The 20767-nt window shown below is 44.5% G+C and overlaps 1 protein-coding gene across 2 annotated transcripts in view; it reads right to left on the bottom strand.

Moving 5' to 3' along the window:
- The window catches only part of MTUS2 (microtubule associated scaffold protein 2), a 476293-nt gene that overhangs the window by 9088 nt on the left and 446438 nt on the right, over positions 1-20767 (bottom strand). For both annotated transcript variants that reach the window (XM_036747013.1, XM_036747012.1), the window contains 3 exons: positions 16484-16557; positions 8444-8542; positions 4131-4250 (listed from right to left, as the gene is read on the bottom strand). In XM_036747013.1, the coding sequence (XP_036602908.1) occupies positions 4131-4250; positions 8444-8542; positions 16484-16557 (293 nt within the window). The remainder of the gene's footprint in view (positions 1-4130; positions 4251-8443; positions 8543-16483; positions 16558-20767) is intronic.

Below are 20767 nucleotides of genomic sequence, written 5' to 3'. Positions count from 1 at the left end.
AGTAGGGATTGTATTCTAGTGGAAAGAATATCTGAAGACAGAAGTCCTGGGTTCTTGTCCCTGTTTTGACACTGTGTGACCTTGGGCGAGTCATAACCTCACTGGGTCTCAGTTTCCCAACTATAAGATAAGGCTGAGTTCCTTTTTAGGTTGAACATTCTATAATTTTCAACTAGTTATATTCTAAGAGGGTAATGAATAGAGGAAGTGTGGCACCATGGAAAGAAAGCATGAGTCAGAGGGCCTGGGTTCAAATCTCAACTTTGTTTCTCACTATCTATGTGACCTTTGGTAAATCATTTAAACTCTGGATCTCTGTCTCTGCATTTATCAGTGAGGGAGTTGAACTAGATTATCTCTGGGGTCCCTTCTAGTTCTCAACCTTTGAGGCTATAATTCTATGAGACTGAATCAATAACTAAGGTGACCTGAAGCCTTGGGCCAGTGTGGTTTAGTGAAGAGACCAGAGTTACTAGTCATGTGATGATGGGCAAGCTTCTAGAGTTTTCTGAATCTAGTTTTCTCACCTGTAAAGTGGGGCTAATAATAGTATTGCCTTCTTCACAGAGTTATTGTGAAGATAAAATGATGGATATAAAGTACTTTACAAACTAAGCCTGCCTTTGAAATACTATGTCACACAAATAAAAAATGGGTCAACGATGTGTATCACATATTCAGAAGTGGTAATGAGTGGTAACGTAAACACAAATAGGTGAGTAACAGCTATGAATCCAAGTTATTAATTCTTACTCCCATGTCAAAAATAATTATTTTCTCAAAGGACTGAAAAACATTATTAATACTGTTTGCATATTTTAAAAATGTCCCTTTTCTAGAACATGGCTTAAGAATCAGAGTCAAAGGGCTTGGCATCTGTCCCCACTACTCAATAGAGATCAAGCATTAATTGATTATTTATTATACCAACTTTGTACCAGGAACTGTGCTAAGCACCTTTGTAAATACTATCTCATTTGATCTTTACAACAACCCTACAAAGTAGATACTCTTATTTTCTTTTTACAGTTAGTTTTTTACAGTTGAGGAAACTGAGGTAGATGTCAGTTAAGTGACTTGCCCACTGTCAACTGGCTAGTAAGTGTATGAGGCTGGATTTGAACTCAGGTCTTCCAGACTCTAGGCATTACCTAGCTGGCTAACAGGTGACCCTGCCTAAGGTTCCAGGACCCCTTTCTGCTAGGAGAGGCCCCTGGGATAATTAGCTAAAAGAGAAGCTAGAGATGCTCATCAGTGAGGTAGCTCAATACAGAGATGCACATCACACCCCGTCCATCTGTCCATTTCTCCCTCCCAGGGAAGCATATAGGCTGCTGCAAAAGAGTGAGAGGGCCATTTACAGGGGACAGGCTGTTATAGCAGCCCCCAAAACCCACAAAAACCTGTATGTGTATGTTTGCGTCAACTTACTCAGTGCCGCCCACTGGACGTGCCTGTGGTACCACTGGGGAGGAGATGGTGCATCTCTGTGCTGTCTTTGCTGCCTCATCAATCACATCTCCCTTCCATCACAGAAACGAGTTAACCTTTTCTGCTGTGGCTCAGAATTATAGTCAAGAAACCCCCTGTGATTACTTAAACATGCTTGGCCAACCTGCTTCCATGTCTGTGACTCCCTTATCCCTTCCTGGCTTTATGTCTAGCAGGGATCCTGTGAGAGAGGCCCATTAAAAAAAGCTAGCAACTATAGGCTCCAGGTCCTAGCAGAGAGATAGCCTCCACAGGCTTCGGAGTTGGACAAGATTGCTCACGGAACAACTAAGCTGTGGACCATTCCTGAGGCACGGTGATATGGAGGAAACTACACTGAAGTAGAAAGAGCAAGATTTAAAGAAAGGGGGTGTTTAGGGAAATGACTGGAAAAACTTCTTGTGGATGGAGGCACATGACCTCCATCCCATCTGGTACCTAAGGAGAGTATTGGAGTTTTTACTTAATCAAGCTTGTTTTTAACTGAAGCCACCACAATTTTCTCCATGGACAGAGTTGCCTTCTAAGATCCACAGCTTCACAATCACTAAAGGAAAACAAGTTGGAAGGGACCTCAGTGGTCATCTAGCCCTTTGTTGTTGTCCAAACAGTTCAGTCCTGTCCAACTCGTCATAACTCTATCTGGGGTTTTCTTGGCAAAGATGCTGGAGTGGTTTGCCATTTCTTTCTCCAGCTCATTTTACAGATGAGGAAACTGAGGCCCAGAGGGTTAAGTGACTTACCCAAGGTCACACAACTCGTAAATATCTGACTCCAGCAGGCCTGTTGATCTATCCACTGGGCCAGCTAACTAAATCTCATCTAGCCCTACCTGGAGATGAAAGGAAATCTCACTATAACATACTGATGACATGTTTGTGTAGCTTCTGTGTGGCTATGATGGGCTAGGACGAACTACACAGAGGACTGACTATCTCACCTTGATCACGCTATGGCAATCCTCCCTCAGGTTAGAGGAATTGTAGAAAACTCAGAGGCGGTTACTGAGATTTTCTCAATGTTCTTGAATTACAGAAGGAAATAACGTATTGCCATGGTGGAGAAAAATGATCTGTAGCTAAAGCAGCCATCAAGTCCCTGTCAAGACTGTCCCTAACTCACCTTGGATTGGAGTCTTTATTCTAAAGCAGCCTGCTAGATGATTTGAAAAATGTAATGAAAACAAGTGACTTTATTGACACAGGATCTGTGAGCTGACTGTGCAAGTCCTTCTGTGTCACTAGAACCCTTAAAATGGAGTACCACTGGTGGGTTAGCAACCCAGCTCATTAGAGAGCTGACCGGTGCTATGCGCTAGTCACAGCCACCTGCACAGAAATGGTGACACCACTTGTATACGCTCATCATGGACAACACCTTTCCCAAGGAGGGACTGATCGAATTTCTCTTTTCTTTTCTTTTTTTTTTTTGTTTTTAATTTTTGGAGGCATTCAGGGTTAAGTGACTTGCCCATGGTCACAGAGCTAGTAGGTGTCTGAGGCTGGATTTGAACTCAGGTCCTCCTGACTCTGGGACCAGTGCTCTATTCACTGCTCCACTTAGCTGCCCCACATCATCTAACATCATGTCTTGAAGGTCTAAGACTTTCAAGGGTGGGAGATGGGTGCAGACCTCCTAAGGCAGCCCACCTTTGAAGAACTCTAATTGTTAGAAAGGTTTTCCTAGGAGACAGCTGATGGTGTAGTGGATAGAGAACACCAGGCCTGAATCCAGGAAGACCCGAGTTCAAAGCCAGCCTCTGACTCTTACTAGCTGTGGGGCCCTGGACATGTCATTTGACCTTCGTTCTCAACTATAAAATGGGGATAATGGTACCTCCTTCACAGGGTTGATGTGAGAATCACGTGAGATAAGATTTGTAAAAGACACTTTCCCTTCCCTTCTTCTGACATTAGGCCCACATTTGTCTCTCTGTAAATTTCACCAGTCACTCCTGGTTCTGCTCTTGGTTACACACAGAGCAAATCTAATCCGTCTTCCCCCTGAGGGTCCTTGAAGTACCTGAAAACAGCTGTCCTCCCCCCCTCTCTCCCTCCCCTTAGTCTTCTCTTTTCAAGGCTAAAAATCCCCCAGTTTCTTCAACTACTCCTCCGATGGCAGACTCAAGGCTCTTCACTATTCTGGCTGCCCTCCTCTGGACACTCTGTTGCTTATCAATGTCCTTCTTATCCAGTGGCAGCCAGAACTGAAAGTAATGCCTCTTCCCATGAAGTCTGATAAGGGCAGAGTCAATAGAATCAGCATTTCCCTATTCCTAGAAGCTATGCCCTTTTTAATGCAAGCCAAGAGTGCATTTGTTTTTGTGGCTGCCCCATCCTGCTAGACTCATATCGAGGTTACCCTCTACCCCACTCCACGCCTCCCCATCAAACTCATAGATTTCTTTCAAAACAACTGCTGTGTGACCATGCATCCCCTGCTCTGCACTTGTGAAGGCTGATTTTCAAATCAGAAGATCCTGAGAGCTGAAAAACACTACAGAAACACAGCCACTTAATTTACTTAGGGCACTGCCCAGTCCAGAATTTTCTGCCTAATACCGCTACGTGACGATCTTAATGAAGATCACAGAAAATAGAACTAGATGCAGGTCCTCCCAGCTACAGGGAAGAACTGACCAGCTTTTCCAGCTCGATAATCTTCTTTTCCTGTTGGTGGATTTGTTGATTCTTCATCTCTAGGACTTGCTTCAGACTGTTCATGTCTTCTTCCAAGTGCTGGTAGGGAGCTAGGGCAACCTACAGAAACCAGGAAAAGCAGCAGTGTCATTGTTATGGGTCTTAGAAAAATGGATTCAGCAAATCCCCGCCCTCCATGGTAAGATTTCCCATAGAGACTAGCTAGGCCTGGACATGTGATTTCACTGGGAGAGGGAATTCCTGAGTGAAGAAACGGTCTCTACCAATGTCGGCTGGCATCTTCTCTTTGGCTCATAGTTCTAGAGATCATCTAGAGCAGCGGTGTCAAACCCAACTAGAGATAATGGCCACCTATCCACACATAAGGATCCTTGTGTCCTGAATATCAGTTTTAAAAAGGAATGGTATCTATGTTTTACTGTATTTTTATTTTGTTAAATATTTCATAATTGAATTTTAATATGGTTCCTGGAGCATTGCTGACCACATGTTGGACACCTCTGGCCTAGAGGTTAAGTGACTTGCCCAGTATCGCACAGCTAGTATGTATCGGAGATGGGACCTGAACCCAGGTATTGCTGGCTTCAAGGTGAACTCTGCATTAACTGAGCTATTCCAGCATATCTGTGTGGGCACAGAAGAGGTGACGTTTGTATTCTTGAACACTCCCCTTTGGAAAATCTTAAGGCAAATGCTTTCTGCTCTGTTGGAAACAGAAGACAAAAGGTCACAGGATCATAGATTTGGAGTTGGTAGGAACCACAGAGGTAAACAAGTCCGACTCTCTCCTTTTACAGATGAGGAAGTTGAGGCCCAGAGAGACTAGGTGACTGGCCAGTGGTCACCCAGCTACTGAGTGTCAGATGGGATTTGACCTCAGATTTTCTGAACTCTAAGTCTAGCATGCTTTCTATTTCACCATGTTGCCTCTCAAGCAACTGTATGGCCAACAGAAATTTATTTGTCCATTCATTCATTTATCTGTCCAACAAGCATTTAGCAAATGCCTACTATGTGCTCAGCACCAGGGGCATAGAGATGAACATGAAGGAGTCCCTACTCTATATTAGCGGGCAAACAACATATACACAGAAAAGTACGGAAGAGGGACCAGATCTTCAATTTCATTGGTCTGGGCAAACTCCCACGTGAGAAAAGTCTAGGCCCTTTTTTGGCTGGCACATTCTCTTTGACTTAGTGGCTCAGAGCACTGTCGGGAGCAGCAGTGTCAAACTCAAATGGAAATAGGGACCAGACAATCTGTACATCAGGATCCAGGATGCTCCATAATGACTCAGTTTTAAGATGTAACCCTATCTAGGTTTTATTGAGGCTTTATTTATTTTATTAAATAGTTCCCAATTACATTTTAATCCAGTTCTGCCATTCTCAGGAAGTGCTGCTGGGAGTGTCTGCCACCTCTGGGCCAGAGCACAGAGAGGCTAGCTATTTGTCCAGGATCACAGAGCCAGGAAGGCCTGGAACCCAGATTTTCCTTGTTTTGTGGCCTCCTCTCCACCTATTACCAAAAGCACCATGATGCCCTTCCCAGACAAATAAATGTGAAGTAATTTCTGGTGTGGGGAAAGGAGGGTACTAGTAACCAGGGAGGAAATGTTTTGGTTTTATAAATGACTTACAAAATTCAAGAAGCAACTCTTTTGAAACACAGCATGTAGATAATATGACTTAAGCAACTACTGTGACTTCTTCAGTGGCCAGTCCTTTCCTCAGAACAGAAGCAGCTGCTTGTTTTGTCTTGTTGGGCATGACTGATAGCCACTGCCTTAAGCTCTATTTATGTGAAAGGCTGCCTTTTAAGAGATCTAATTCTATTGCTCTCCTTCCCATGCTCCAGATCTCAGCCAGACTAATCTGATACCTGCTGTTCCCTCTAAATCACATCCCACCTCCCATCTCTGTGTTTTGCACAATCTATGTACTTTCTTTTTTAAATTTAATTTTTTCAAAAAATTCTGAACTTGACCACAAATACAATAAATATTTCCTTATTCAGAGTAGAATAGGAAAAGAGGACTGTGCAGAAAGCTGTACATTGGGTGTAGCTCCAGTTAGGACTTTCACCCGATAAACCCCATCCGCCTCTGAAGCCCAGCTCAAGGGCTGCCTCTCCTGCCCTCATCTGTGTCTTGTGCCTCTGCCCCCTGGTGGTTTCTTTTATCTCTTGCCTACTGAGGGCACCACCAGCTTTCAAATTACCCAGGTTCCCAACTTCAGCACCCTCCTCAACTCCAGTCTCTCTCACTCCTCACATCTAGTCAGTTATTAGGTGTTGTAGAATCCACGACACCCCTGCATTCATGCATCCTTCTCTCTGCTCAAACAGACAACATCCTTCTTCAGGCCCTCATCACCTCTCATGTAGACCATCGTAACAGCCTCCCAGTTGGCTTCCCTTCCTTAAGTCACTCTTCTCTCCAACCCATCCTCCACAGAGCCGCCCAAGTCATATTCTGAAAGCACACGTCTATGCCCCTCCCTTGTTCAAGGATCTCCTGTGGCTCCCTATTACCTCTAGGATAACCTTCAGGACAAAATACAAACTCTGCTGTATGGCATTTAAAGGCCTTTCCAACTGGGCTCCAACCTACTTTTCACAGCTTATTATACATTACTCTCCTTCAAACACTCTGTGATTCAGCCAAGCTGGCCTTCTTGTTGCTGCTCTTGTATGACTTTTCATCTCTCATCTCCAAGCCTTTGCACAGACTTTCCCTTATGCCTGGAATGCATTTTGTCCTCACACCTCTGCCTAGGAGTCCCTAGCTTCCTTCAAAGCTCAGCTCAAACAAGACTTCCTCCATGAGATTTTTCTTGACCCTGCCAGCTTCCTTTTCCACCCTTTTCCCCCATTACCTTGTACTTTGTACATACTTTGCATATTTTGGCCCCAGTGATTCCCTCCCTCCCCCAACTCCTACTCAGGGTAAGCTCCTGGAGTCCTTCCTTTGGACATCTCCCATTTACTCTGCACTTAACTTTTTAAGAACATAGTTGTTTGCATGCTGTCTTCTCCATTGGAAGATGACTTACTCAAGGTCAGGGATCTGGTTTTTTGCCTTTTTAGTACCCTCAGGCTTAGCACAGTGCCAGGCACACAATAAGAGCTTAATAAATGCTTATTTGCTGACACTTGAGGGCAAGGATAATTGCATTCTGGTCTTTGTATCCCTAGTGCCCAATATAGTGCCTTGCACACAGTAGGCATTTAAGAAATGCTTAATGGTAGATTGCATTGTAAATATTTTGTATACTTTTTAATTTATTTTGTCTCGCTAAAGTAATACAAGACATATACAACCTATATCAAATCACTTGCCATTTTAGGGAGGGGAAAAATAGGGAGAGAGGAAGAAAAATTTGGAACTCAAAAATTCTGAAAACATGAATGTTAAAAATTGTCTTTTCATAATTGGAAAAAAATAAAATACTATTAAAATTTTTTAAAAAAATCTCCTGTTTGTCTGTGTATCCCCAGCACCTGGTAGAATGCCTGGCTCAAAGAAGGCCCTCAATCAATGCTCATCAAATGAATGCATGACCCTACAAAGGAAAGCTCAGAGATCATCCCAAGCAACATCCTGCCCACAGAGATGTTCAGTCTACCTCCCTTCTGATGGATAGAACATGCAGAATGAATGCAATAAAACCTTGCTTTTAATGCTCAATCAGCACACAACAGAAAAACCACCATCATAAAGGTGCTGCCCAACACGGATGAAGAACGCATCATCATGAAATTAGATTGTAACAAAGAAAGTTTCAAGAAAAACAGGCATTTAAAAAAATGGAATGCAAGAAAATTTTCCTGATTTTCTAAGTGGCCCCAAACTTACCTGTGCATTTGCCAAGCATGGCTTCCTTGCTCCACCCTTAGCCTTGACGTGGGTGGGGAAGGGCATAGGGGCATGGGGGCAGCGGCACACCCAGGCTATGCAGGATATGCATAAGCAGATCCCCAGACACTCTCTTGACTGTCACAGAAGCTTAACAGCACTGGATGGGTAGAAAGGTCGATGGGGTCAAGGCTGACAGAGACAGAGACACAGCTGCCAAGTACCACCTCAGACTGGGCTGCATTCAGAGAACTGGGAGGGGTGGGACTAGCTGTTACTTTTACAAGGAACCAACTCTGAGTCTTTGTCTCTAGAGAAAAGAGGGGCTCTTGCAGCTGCTCACAGAAGGTGGGGGGAGGCAGGGCCAGTCTGGGGGCAGATGGACCGAAATGTGGGCCTTTGATAAGGGGTGGGCACTGGAAGGCTGCTGATTACCTCCAATTGCTCCTCCGTATTTCTTCTCAAAGCCTCCTCGAATCGTTTAGCTCGGTCCCGGAGAGAATGGCTCTGGAACGTGAGTGTGTCAACCTGGTCCTGCAATTCACAGATAAGCAACAACAAGGGAGAAGAGGAGGGAAAAGATCAGCTGGGACTCAGTGGACAGGGCCACAGGTCAAAGACAGCATAGTGGAGGTGGCCGGTTAGAGATGCATGAAGAAAGCCCACATGTTGGCAGTGGGTCTTTTGGTAACAGTTGGTACTATGTGTGTGTGTGCTTTACATAACACTGGAATTATCTTTGTAAGAAAAGGGCCATGTAATCAGTGAAGTGCTGTATATCACATGAGCTCCTTTTATTCTGCAGGACAGTCAGTTCTGAGAGGTGGAGACAATAACGTGCTGGGCTCCAAGTCAAGAAGTTCCAGGTTCAGTTACCGGTTCAGATGTAAGCTGAGTGACCCTAGGCGAGTCAGTTAGCTGATGTGAGCCTCAGTTTCCTTGTCTGAAATGAGGTGGCCTCGTGGACAGAGCTCTGGACCCAGCCTCACAGATCTAGCGCTAGAAGGGACCTCAGAGGTCATATAGTCCAATTTCCTCATTTTATCTATGAGGAAACCGAGGCCCAGAGACTTTAAGGGATTCGCCCAAGGTAGTAAGGGTCAAAGGCAGGATTTGAACTGAGGTCACTCGATTGTAGAGCCAGAGCTCTTCCTCTGCTGCCTCCAGAAGATGTGAGTTCAGATCCTACCCCAGACACTGCCAGCTGTGTGATTCTGGGCAATCCACTTAGCTTTTCTCAGCTTCAGTTTTGTCAGGTGTAAAAGGGGATGAGTACCTTCCTCATGGGGTTGCTGTATCAAATAAGATCATCTATATAAAGCACTTTATGAACTTTATAGAAATGCAAGCCTTCATCATGATTATTATTCATATTACAAAAACAAGAGTCCAGAATAAGGCTGTCTCTTTCATGCCCTTTTCCGAGGGTTAAAGATAGAATCTACAAGAATTCTTCCTCCCCAACCAGAGAAACTAATCTGAGAAGATGTCTACTACAGCGTCATGTACCCAAGGACTACAATAAACATTTACGGGTGATGAAAATTCCTTTTCATGGGGCTGAGTACAATCTCCACACCTCAGTAGCATCCTATTACTCTAACTAGGCAGCAGAGGGCACCGCTAGCCTGACGTCCGAGGGACCACCCAGCTTCTCCTGTGGGTCTCTACCTTTCTGGCCTCAGGGAAGGAGACACCTTGCACACACGGCTTGTCTATAGCCCTGCTGTGAGGCAGATTTGAGAACTCATCCTCATTCTAAAGCCCTTTGGAAAGGGGCATGTGAGAGCCTCGCTCGGTGCCTCATTCCACTGTGGGAAGACCTTCGCTGTCTGGGGAGGTCCATGCCCAACTCTTCTGGTGACTACGGGGCTGCTGTGACAATAATGATGTAACAAAAGCAACACTGATTATAAAGAGCGCACCTTTAGAGGGCAATTTAAGGCTCGGCAAAACTAGACATTCGTGCGACCCTCGTAAGGCCTCAGGGAGCTAGCTCCTCTGCTTATTATCCCCACAATACAGAAGAAACCGAGGCTTAGAGAGGTTCAGGGGATTTCCTAGACCTGCAGGGCAAATAAGCGTCTGGAGAAAAATGTCAACCCAGGCCATCCTTCCTGGGCCAACGTGCCATCTGCTATGCTGTGCTGCCTTAGAATAAAAGGAGTCCGTGCTGATGCCGAGCTTCGCTGTTCACCAGGCCTTTTCTCCTCCCAACAACCCTGTAAAGGAGGGAGCTCAAGTGCTATTATCCCCATGTTACAGATGAACAAACTGAAATGCAAAGCAGTGAACTCTGCGGTCTGAGGCCCAACACTGACGCCAAGTATTGGGACCTGGATTCAAAACCAGATCGTCTAATTCCAAGGTCGGTTCTATTCCTGGGATATCACACTACTTAGGAGTATAGGTCTAGAGCTGGAAAGGACCTCAGAGGCTGTGTGAGGTAAATAAAATGTGAAGACTTCACAGGGAAGATATGTATGTATGTATGTATGTATGTATGTATGCATAAATAAATAAATGAATAAACAAACAAACCTATATCTACACTAAGAAATGTTTACGAAATCAAGAAATAGGGAAATAGGGAAGTAGAAAATTCTGAGGCCGTGAGAGTCGGACGGCTCAGCCTCTGGGAAAGTCTACCCTGAAACCTTTTGTTCTTTCTTCTGGTTCTGGTTTAGAGATTTGCTCAGTAACAATAGGGTCACTGTAAACGTACTGTACAAGAATGGAGAGGGTCTCCCCCTCCCCTTATCCTATTCTCCTTCTTTAGATTTATAGATGTCACTTCAGTTGTAATCATTAACCAAGGGAATGGGAATTGGAGTTTCTGTGCCTCAATTTCCCGGTTCTTCGTCTAGCTTTTGTGCTCAGATGGTAAGGCCGCCTCCCAGCCAATGGTGAGAAGGGTCAGAGGTGGGCGGGAATTCTCTTGTGTTAGGTATAATTATTGGTGCTTTGCCCCTTGGAAAGTGCCTTCCTTGCTAGATCTGTTCTAGCAGAGGACGCCCTATTCTCGAGAATTGAATAAAATTTATTTCTGTTCCCACCCTGAGATGACTCCTTATTATAAATTAACTTTTAATTGGCGAGGGTCTTTCATCCCACACGGAGGCCATCTAGGCTACTGTATAGATGGGGAAATTGAGGATCAGGAAGGTTGTTGTTGTTGTTCAGTTGTGACTGATGCTTGGTGACCCCATTGGGGTTTTCTTGGCAATGATACTGGAGGGGTTTGCCATTTCCTTCTCCAGCTCATTTTACAGTTGAGGAAACTGAGGCAAACAGGGTTTTAAGTGACTTGCCCAGGGTCACACAGCAAGTAAGTGCCTGAGGCTGAATTTGAATTCAAGTCTTCCTGATTCCAGGCTTGAAGTTAAGTATAATTAACTACAGTTTGAAGTGAGGAGGAAAAGGCACAGGGAATATTCAGATGAAAATCACTCCCCACTTTCCTCAGGCTCTAAGGGGAATAAGCCCCATTGCTCAGTCCTACGCAGTGTCAGGGCTGTTGCAGACCCTTGGAAAGGGGAAAGAGGTGAGATGGCTTCTCCCCCTCCTTTAGCCTAGCCATCCACTTAAAAACTTGTGCTCAGCCCTAACTACCCCATTACAGGACTTTAAAAATAAAGGGACAGAGGTGTTCCCACTAATTCTCTTGGCACCACTGATAAGCAGAGAGAGGGTCTTGCTGTATGGAATACTAGAGATCCTGGGTCTAAAAACTCTGCCTGTTTCAGGGTTATCTCTGCTCTCGCTTCATAAAGGCAGCTGAGCAGTGTATGGTGACCTTCCTTGGTGTGCTGAATGACCTCTAGGCCCAGGAAGATGAGACACCCAATAGCATGTGCATCCTGGCCCCAGCAGACACACTGCATCTTCTTTTCTTGTTTCTTTCCATTAATTCCATTTCTTTTTCCACAATAAAAGTCCCACAAGGGTATTCAATGCAAATGCAAACAAATTTTTAAGGCAATATTATTGTCAATAGGATTTTACTATACACCTGAACTGGGAAATGTAAATCAAAGCCCATGGCAACTATGGCTGGGCCCCCAGAGCACATATATTATCATGCTGCTACCTTCTCAAATTCAACTATAAAACTGCCTGTTCTCTCCATGTGCGTCTAGCATTAAACTTACTCAGGGCAGACAAAGGAAGAGTATTTTTCCCCAAAGGCTCATTGCACACTTCACATGGGATATTAGGATGGGATCTTTCTGCCTTCTCCCCCATTTTCTAGCCCATATCTGGGAAGCTGCCAAGGCATCAGTAAGACAGAATGGCCTCCAGTGGCTCCTCTACAGGGGGCTTCTGAGCCAGTGAAGAAGACAAGTGTGTGAACTTGCCCATCCTGCTCCCAGGTTACTTCAGTCCCCTTTTCTCCATGGGTGGGGGGAAGCCACAGTCCTTGTGACCACTCTCAGGGTCTACTTGATGAGACTGAAGGCGGGAACATAAAGTGTCTTGTCAAAACTTAGTATCTTTCTTAGTACCTATGGTGGCACCCTGCACACAGTAGGCTTTAATAAGAGGTTATTGAATTTCACAACAAAGAATCTCTAAATCTGAGAGACCAATGTAGGTGAAGTCCAATTTTGACAGATTTTAAAATCAAAATAAGGCAATTCCCAATTTTTTTGCCCTAACGGTAGAAGTTGGACGTCATAGATGATGCAAAATAACTTCTATTTTGTGTTTTGATGTGCTGGTTAGTTGGTTGTCAGACAACAGACCCATCTTCCTAATTAAAGTCTGACTTGAGCTAATATTCAAATTAGCTTGTGTTCCCTGAGGACAGACACTAGTGGGGGGCTGAGACTGAGCAGAGGAGTGTTAGATGGGGTAGGAGGGGAGCAGTTTGGGATTAACCCATTTTCCCAAGATAATCTACAAATTGGACAGTTTACCGTAGTGACATATTATGGAATCAGTAGGCAGTGTGCTGGAGCAGTTTCTCATTTCAGGATTTGTCAGTATCAGCATATCTGATGGCTGATGATGCTAACTGTGTTTCCATGATCCTGCATTTATCTCTGGTCAGGATAGCCAACATGATTTTTTTTTTCACCAATGAAAATCAACAGTGGAAAATAAGCCACGTATTTTCTAATAATAGCTGTCATTTATGGTGCATTGAGGCTCTGCAATTTACTTGGCACACGTTAATTCATAGGATCTTTATAACAGCTGGGTGAAGCAGGTACTTCAGGTAGTAGTCTTTCCATTTTACATATGAGGAAACTGAGGCTCAAACAGTGACTTGCAAGTCTGCTAGGAGACGGGACCTGAACTCTAGCCGAGTGGAAAGTCAATGAGCTCGGGTCAGAGGACCCAGGTTCAAATCTTACCCCGATGCTAAATGTTCGTGCAGCCTTAGGCAAGTCCCATCAAATGAGGGGCTGGGGTGGAGGGGGCCCCTTCCAGCTTCTGATCTCTGATCCTATAAGTCCGGGTCTCCTTGGACTCTCAGGTTATTAGCATTCTTTCTATCACACCACATTCGTGTGGAGAAAAAGGAGAAGTCACTGTGCATTGTGGTTAGAGTAGAAATACAATCCTAAGACTTGGGAGAATCTTTTTTTTTTGTGGGGGCGGGGAGAAGATGGAGTCCTATTTTTGTAGGGAATTCCTGGTTTTGATATGACCTCCACTGAGGCAGATCAGAAACTTAAGAGTCCCAGTCCTAGAGAGGCGAAGTGACTTGTCTAGAGTCACACACTTTATAAATAAACTTGCTCTGACTCAGCTTCCCACACTTAACAACAACAATGATGATAATAACGTTAGCTAACACTCATACAGACCCTACTATGTGCCAGGGCCGGGAGTCAGGAAGACTCATCTTCCCGGGTTCAAATCGACCTCAGGCTATGTGACCCTGGGTAAGTCACTTAACCCTGTTTGCCTCAGTTTCCTCATCTGTAAAATGAGCGGGAGAAGCCACTCCAGGATCTTTGCCAAGAAAACCCCAAATGGAGTCACGAGGAGTCAGACATGACTGAAACGACTGAACAGCAGCAACACTCTGTGCCAGGAGCTGTGCTGAATAAGCCCCTTACAAATATTACCCCATTTGACTCTCATAACAACCTTGTGCGGCAGATGTTGTAATTATCTCCATTTCACAGATGAGAAAATTGAAGGAGACAGAGTTAAGTGACTTACCCAGGGCCACACAGCTGCTAAGTGTCGGAGGCTGAATTTGAATTCAGGTTGTCCTGACTCCAGGCCCCGTGATCTTTCCAAGTGTCCCACCCGGCTACCCCAGGTGGTAATAGAAAAGGGGACAGTTCCTTCATGATTGACAGGCTCTCCCTACACTACTATTTAGCAGATGCACTGGGCCTGTATCTCTGGGAGGCAGGAGACTGAAAAAGCATGTGACCACAGAGCCCTGCTTTTTCCCTCCAGGGGCAAATCAGGCTATACAGTTGAGTATTTCACATCAAGCATCAGAGGACTTGAAGCTGGAAGAGGCCTTGGAGGACACCTGGGCCAACCGACACTCTCCTTTTTTGTAGATGAAGAAAAGCTTTTTCAGCTGGGCCCTGGGACGTGAACCTTCAGCCCACGGGACGGGGGCAGAGCTGAAGATTCAGGGCCGCTTCTGCCTCTCTTCACTTCCGCTTACTCACTAGAATGAAGTACGTCTTTTGCTTAACTGTCACAGCTGGCCCTAAACAATGCAGCCTAAAAAAATCATTCTATTATAGAGCTCACAAATGAGCTTTCCTTCTTTGCTGAACATACAGGAGAGGTGTAGGAAATAACAGGAAAAACAACTATCTGGGCCAGAAAGACAGGATGGCCTTGGCTGACTATTTTGGTCTCAGCAGGGCCAGGTCTCAGCAGGTGGCCAACATTCCGAGTTGCTGCTGATTCAGTGAGTAGCTTTGAGCAACAAGGGGAGTATATTTGCTGATACCTCAAAGCTGCAAACACCTATGGCAGGTGCCAACAGGGAATAAAAACCCTGCTAGAGGTAATGAAGCAGAAATGGAACCTTCTTGAATGGTTCTCACAGCAAAACCCTCTTCTTATTTGCTGTGTGATACTCTTGGTTTTTCTCCCACCTTTCTGACCACATCTACTCTGTCTCCCCCTCCTTCTTCCCCCCCACCCCCAGCTAAGTGCGGCAGCCTCAAAGCTCCGTCCTCAACCCTCTCATGTTGTCTCTCCCTTGGCTCCGGGTGATCCCATCTATTCCCACAGCTCCAGTAATCACCTCTAGGCTGTTGCTCCCTCATCTCTATCTCTAGGTGCCATCTTCCCCACTGCCAACCGGATGTTTCATTAAATTACAGAACAACCTCATATATACCCACATATACCCAAAGAAGTCTATGTTCAACGTACCGGGCAAGCGGCCATGCAGCGCTTTGCTCGCAGATATCCAGTGATGGGGAGACTCACTACCTCCTGAGAAGTCCAGTCCATTTTAAAATGTTTTACTATACACTTCTAAAACCAAACAGATCTCCTCCACTAAGTCAGCTCCCTCTCCATATCTCCACATGTCTAGCGCGCTCCAGTCACCCAGGCTTAAAACTTCTGATTTGTCCTTGACTCTTCTCTTTCCTTCTCCTTCAATATGCAGTTAATCATAAGTCTGGATTACTAATCTAGAACTAGATGGATCATTAGAGGCAATATAGTTTAACCCAGATGTGGGGAACCTGTGGTCTCGAGGCCACATGTGGCCCTCTAGGTCCTCAAGTCTGGCCCTTTCACTGAATCCAAAGGACCTAGAGGGCCACATGTGACCTCGAGGCCGAAGTTCCCCACCCCTGGTTAAAATGAGGTCCAGGTCATGTTGCTAGTAAGTCAGCAGAGCCTGGATTCGAACTCAGATATTTTGATTCCAAATCCTTTACCACGGCTACCATCTGGGCCAGCTTTTAATCAGTTCAGGACTAGTGCGGTAGTATCCTAGTTAATTCTTGGCCTCTCATCTCTCCTGTCCAGTCTGTTCTACACTATATGGTGCTTCCAGATTAATCTTAGAGAAATATCCCTTTTTGTCCTTCTATACAGTCCATTTCTCCTTATTGCGCATAGGATAAATCGGACATTTTTAGCCTGTCATTCAGGGTCCTTCACAGTTGGACTCCTACTCACCCGTCTAACTTAATCTGGCCACGCTTGCCCTTTTCTATCACTCCCATGGACAACCCCAAATCGTAGACTGTTCCTGAGCACTTTAACAATCAGACATCGCGTCTTCCTCTGAACACCCCTAACACTTACCGCCTTTTCTACACACTTAGCATTCGGCATTAGTCTACCACCCGTTCTATTTTTCCAAGTGGGACACAAGTTCCTTGAAGGGAAAGGACTTATGTCTCTGAATCTTCTTTGCCTAGCACAGTGCCCCATACCCTGTGGATGCTCACGAAATGTTTGATGATGGTAATGATGCTGGCACTTCCCCAGCTGCAGTAAGTAGATAATGTAAGTATTAACCTGGAGTGACAACCGCAGCTTTTCAAAACTGTCTTCCAATTCCTTCTTTTCAAGGTCGTGGGCAGACATCAGCTCTAGAGAGAAGAAAAAACACATTGTTAAATGGGTCTCCTGCCTGATATCGAGCTTAGGAGCAGGGGGAGCTTCTACTTCACTCAAGCGAGGACGCTAATGAGTTTATGTGAGTGAGCCCAGTATTCACGAGAATCAGGGCGCTGAGTGCCTGGATCTGAGCACAGGGCCGTAACACTGGAGGGGGCCAAAGAAGTCACGTAGTACAGCTCCCTCGTTATGCAGGTGAGGAAAAGAAGGTCAGGGAGATTGCGTGATGTGCCCGAGTCACAAAGGTGGCTTGCACCAAGTCTGGCACCGCTCGTTAAAGCACTCTTTCCACTGGGCCTTGCTGCCTCCATATCCATGACATGACGTATCATTACCATGTTGCGACTCATCTTTGCAAGGCCATTCCTTTAACAGGAGATCATCTGACAGCTGTCCTCTGAAAGGAGAGGAGAAGAAAACCTCCAGCGTTTGTTATCAGAGTTGAACCAGTTCTCACGTCTTTCCTTACGACGGACCAGTCAAATGGCTTAGCTTTTCTTTGCCAATTTCTAATTACCTTTTTCTTCCCGGGTTAGAATAACTCCAAAGGGTGACTCTTCTCAAAGCACTCAAAGACATCAGCATTGTGACCAGCACAGTGATCATTCCTGACTTCAGAGGACCAGCAGAAAAGTTGCCTCCCGCCCCTTGGTAGAGAGGCGATGGATTACAGGTACAGAATGATGCATATGTTATCAGATATGGCCAATGTATTGGTTTGCTAAACTACTTCTTTGTTATAAAGGAAGGTCCTAGAGGCGGTGATTGGTTGACAGATGGGATAGTGATCTCATTTATTAAAGAACAAAAGAAAAAAATCCTCCTGTTTTGAGGAAAAAGGATTGTTCTGAGGTCAGACAGGCTGCCAGAAAACAGAGGGATGCACAGGACCACAAAGTGTGTAATCACCCTACTCAAGCAAAGATTCAATTTTAAGATGCTTCCACCAGGGAAAAGGACCAGCTGAACCCTCTTTATAGTGTTTGGAACAATTGTTCTCAGGAGGCCAGTGTCAACACAGCAATAATTTGCAGGAGCTAGGCAAAAAGTAATGTCATGTAAATGTTATTAAGAAGATGGGGGGCCATTTTCCTCAAGACAGGAAGAGTCTCATTAGTCAGGGTTAAGCCTTTCTCATTCTGACTATGCAAGCAATTTGTTTTCATGTTCTAACTGATGAGAGGAAAGCTCTCATTAATCAGTCCAGACCCTATGCTCAGAGCAGGCTACTGCCTAGGAGCAGCTATTAATTACATCTCTTCCTAGCATGGTCTGCAATTAGGAAGAACTCTGAGGTTTTACATGAATCCAAATATTCTGACTAAAGCTGGAAGAAGTCCTGTGTCCAGAAGAGAAGGCACAAAATGGACTGGAAAGAGAATGGATTTACATTTGGGTGAAAAAACTCATCTATCATCAAAGTTCTCCTCAGCATGTTTCACAGGCATCCCTTTCTTGTGGCTGGAAACAGGCATTGAGAAGTATCATCAACTCACGAATGATGGATTGTAGCTAAAATCATGTGTATTGACTTGATAACATATATAATTCAATGGCCCTGGATAGGGCGACAGAGGAAAGAAGCTTCATTAGTCACAGTGGAGCTGTTGGCCACATACTGGGGCCCATCAACGAGGGCTGTCCAAATGAAAACCCAGAAAGAAATGAGCCACAATCAGGCTCATTGCATTGTTCTAAATTTGTCTTTTAAGAAAACCACTTTATAACAAGATTTTTCAAATTCATTCAAAGCCCCCGCTGAAAAGAAAATCCCATATCTACACCTGAAAATTTCTAACTCAGTACCAAATACTTGTGTCCTCTTCAGTGTCCTTCTGTGTTTGGTTGCTGTTCTGACACACTCTTCTACTTCTGCCTCCCAGTAGCTGTTTTTCCATCCCATAGACAATATGTCTAAAACAGAGATTGCCCTTCTTTGTGGTTTGAGAGGGAAGAAGGGCACTAGCATTGGGAGGACTAGGAAGGACTTCATGCAGAATGTGTTGCTTGAGCTGCATCTTAGAGGAAGTGAGGGACTCTAAGAGGTAAAGGTGAGGAGCCAGTACATTCCAGGAATGGAGATGACCAATGAAAAAGCATGGCGATTGGACATGAAGTGCCGTGTATGAGGAACAAAGAGCACATCTGGCTAGATCACAGAAATGGGAGAGGAAGTAATGTCCAATGGTGTTGGAGAGATATGTTGGCTCTGGGCTGCAGAGGGCTTTAAAACCTAAACATACATGTGTATATTAATTCAGAGGCAAGAGGAAGACACTAGAATTGATTGAACTTGCATAGTTTAACAGAAATGACTTTAGAAGCAGTGTGTAGGATGGATTAGGGAGATCACCTAGGAGGCTGTTGTAATAACACAGATGAGAGATGATGAGGGCCTAAAGTAAGGTAGTTACTGAATGAATAGAGATAAGGCTTTAGGTATGAGAGGTTGTGAAGACAGAAAGGTTCAGATTTGGTAACTGGCTGACGTAGAACAAGCAGTTTAGGATAATCCCTAGGTTATAAATGTGGGTGCCTTTGACAGAGATAGGGAACTGTGAAAGAGGAGATGGTTTGGATAGAAAGATGAGTTAAGTTTTAAACATGTTGATTTTGAGGTGTTTCCTAGACATCCAGGATAAAATATTTGATAGGCAATTGGTGATGTGGTAATAAAGCTGAGGGGAGAGATTAGAGCTTGCTATGTAGATCTGGGAGTTATCTATATATAGAAATGTATAGATGTATAGAAATGATGATGATGATGATGATGATGATAGAGAGAGAGAGAGAGAGAGAAGGAGAGAGAGAGAGAGAGAGAACCTTGGGAATACCTACATAGTATCCAGGAGGAGTGGTTGGTCAACCCTGGCAAATGCAGCAGGTAGGTCAAGAAGGATTAGAACAGAGAGAAGACCATCAGATTTGACAATAAAGGCATCTTTGGAGAAGGAAGTTTCAACTGCTGGATGAACTCATTAAGTCAAATTGCAAAGAGTTGAGTGAATGAGAGGAGAAGGAGCAGAGGCAACAAGTGAAAAGAGCTTTTTTCCCCCAAGGAATTTGGCTGAGAAAAGGAAGAGAGATACAAGATAGTAATTTGAAGGGATGGCCGAAATCTAGTGAAAGTATTTTAAGAATAGGGGAGACCTGGGCAGGTTTGAAGGCAGATAGGGAGAGGATGAAGATTACAGAAAGAGGGGATATGATTGATGATGTGATCTACTAGAGAAGACAGGAGGGATGTAAACATGTAGAGGGGTTGGTCTGGCATAAAGGGCCATCTTTTTGTCAGAGACCAGGAAAAAGGGAATGGAAAGACAGGAAGCGCACATCAAATGTTCTCAAGTTTCTCAGTAAAGTAAGAGGCAAGGCTGTCAGCTGAGAGACAGTGGGGAAAGGGAAGACAAGTTTTGAACTAGCTCTTGAGGGGAATGAAATAAGAAATAAATTAAGAGGAGTAAAAAGACTTCCTTGTTGCAGTTAGGGCTCTGCTGAGACTAGATAACATGAATTTGTAATGTACCAGTCATGGTGGTTGTGAGATTTCCCTAAGAAGCATTCAGTGGCTCATGAAAAGAAATGGAGAAAGCAGATGGTGGAAGCAACCCACAGCTGTGTTTTGGCAGATGAGTGGTAACAGGACAAGGAGACAAGGGATTCAAGAGCAGAGGACAATGTGAAGTTGAAATGCCTAACAACTGGGATGAGTCTGGTTAGGGAGGAAAGTGAAGTCAGAACAGGGGTAATTACCTGAGAAAGTACTGAGGGGTGGAGGGCTTGGAGATCTTGATGAAGATAAAAAATAGGTTTAGAAGGCAAGAGGTATAAGGGGAAGTGGAATGAAAGGAGGTTATAGTCAAATAGGGGAATATCAGTTTCTAATTGAGAAATGGAAGTCAAGTTAATAAATATTTACTAAGCATTTATTTAAGTACTTAAGCACTTGCAGGAGCCATTCTAAATGCTAGGGATACAAATAAAAGGAAAAAAGAAAGCTAGTCTTTGTTTTCAAAGAGCTTACATTCTAATGGGGGTGGTAAAAATGGGGAGAATGAAGGAGGACTGATTTTAGGCCCTTCCTCAAAAAGGAGGTTTCAGGATGAACTCAGGAGCAGAAGACTTGAAGGGGTGGAGGGAGAAGGAAGCTGAGGCCTGCTGATGACAAGCCACGGTGGTGAA

The sequence above is a fragment of the Trichosurus vulpecula genome, chromosome 2 (genome assembly GCF_011100635.1).
Source record: "Trichosurus vulpecula isolate mTriVul1 chromosome 2, mTriVul1.pri, whole genome shotgun sequence".
NCBI classification, from domain to species: Eukaryota; Metazoa; Chordata; class Mammalia; order Diprotodontia; family Phalangeridae; genus Trichosurus; species Trichosurus vulpecula.
Note: the sequence above shows the minus strand (reverse complement) of the source record. Positions and strands in the feature narration are given on the sequence as shown.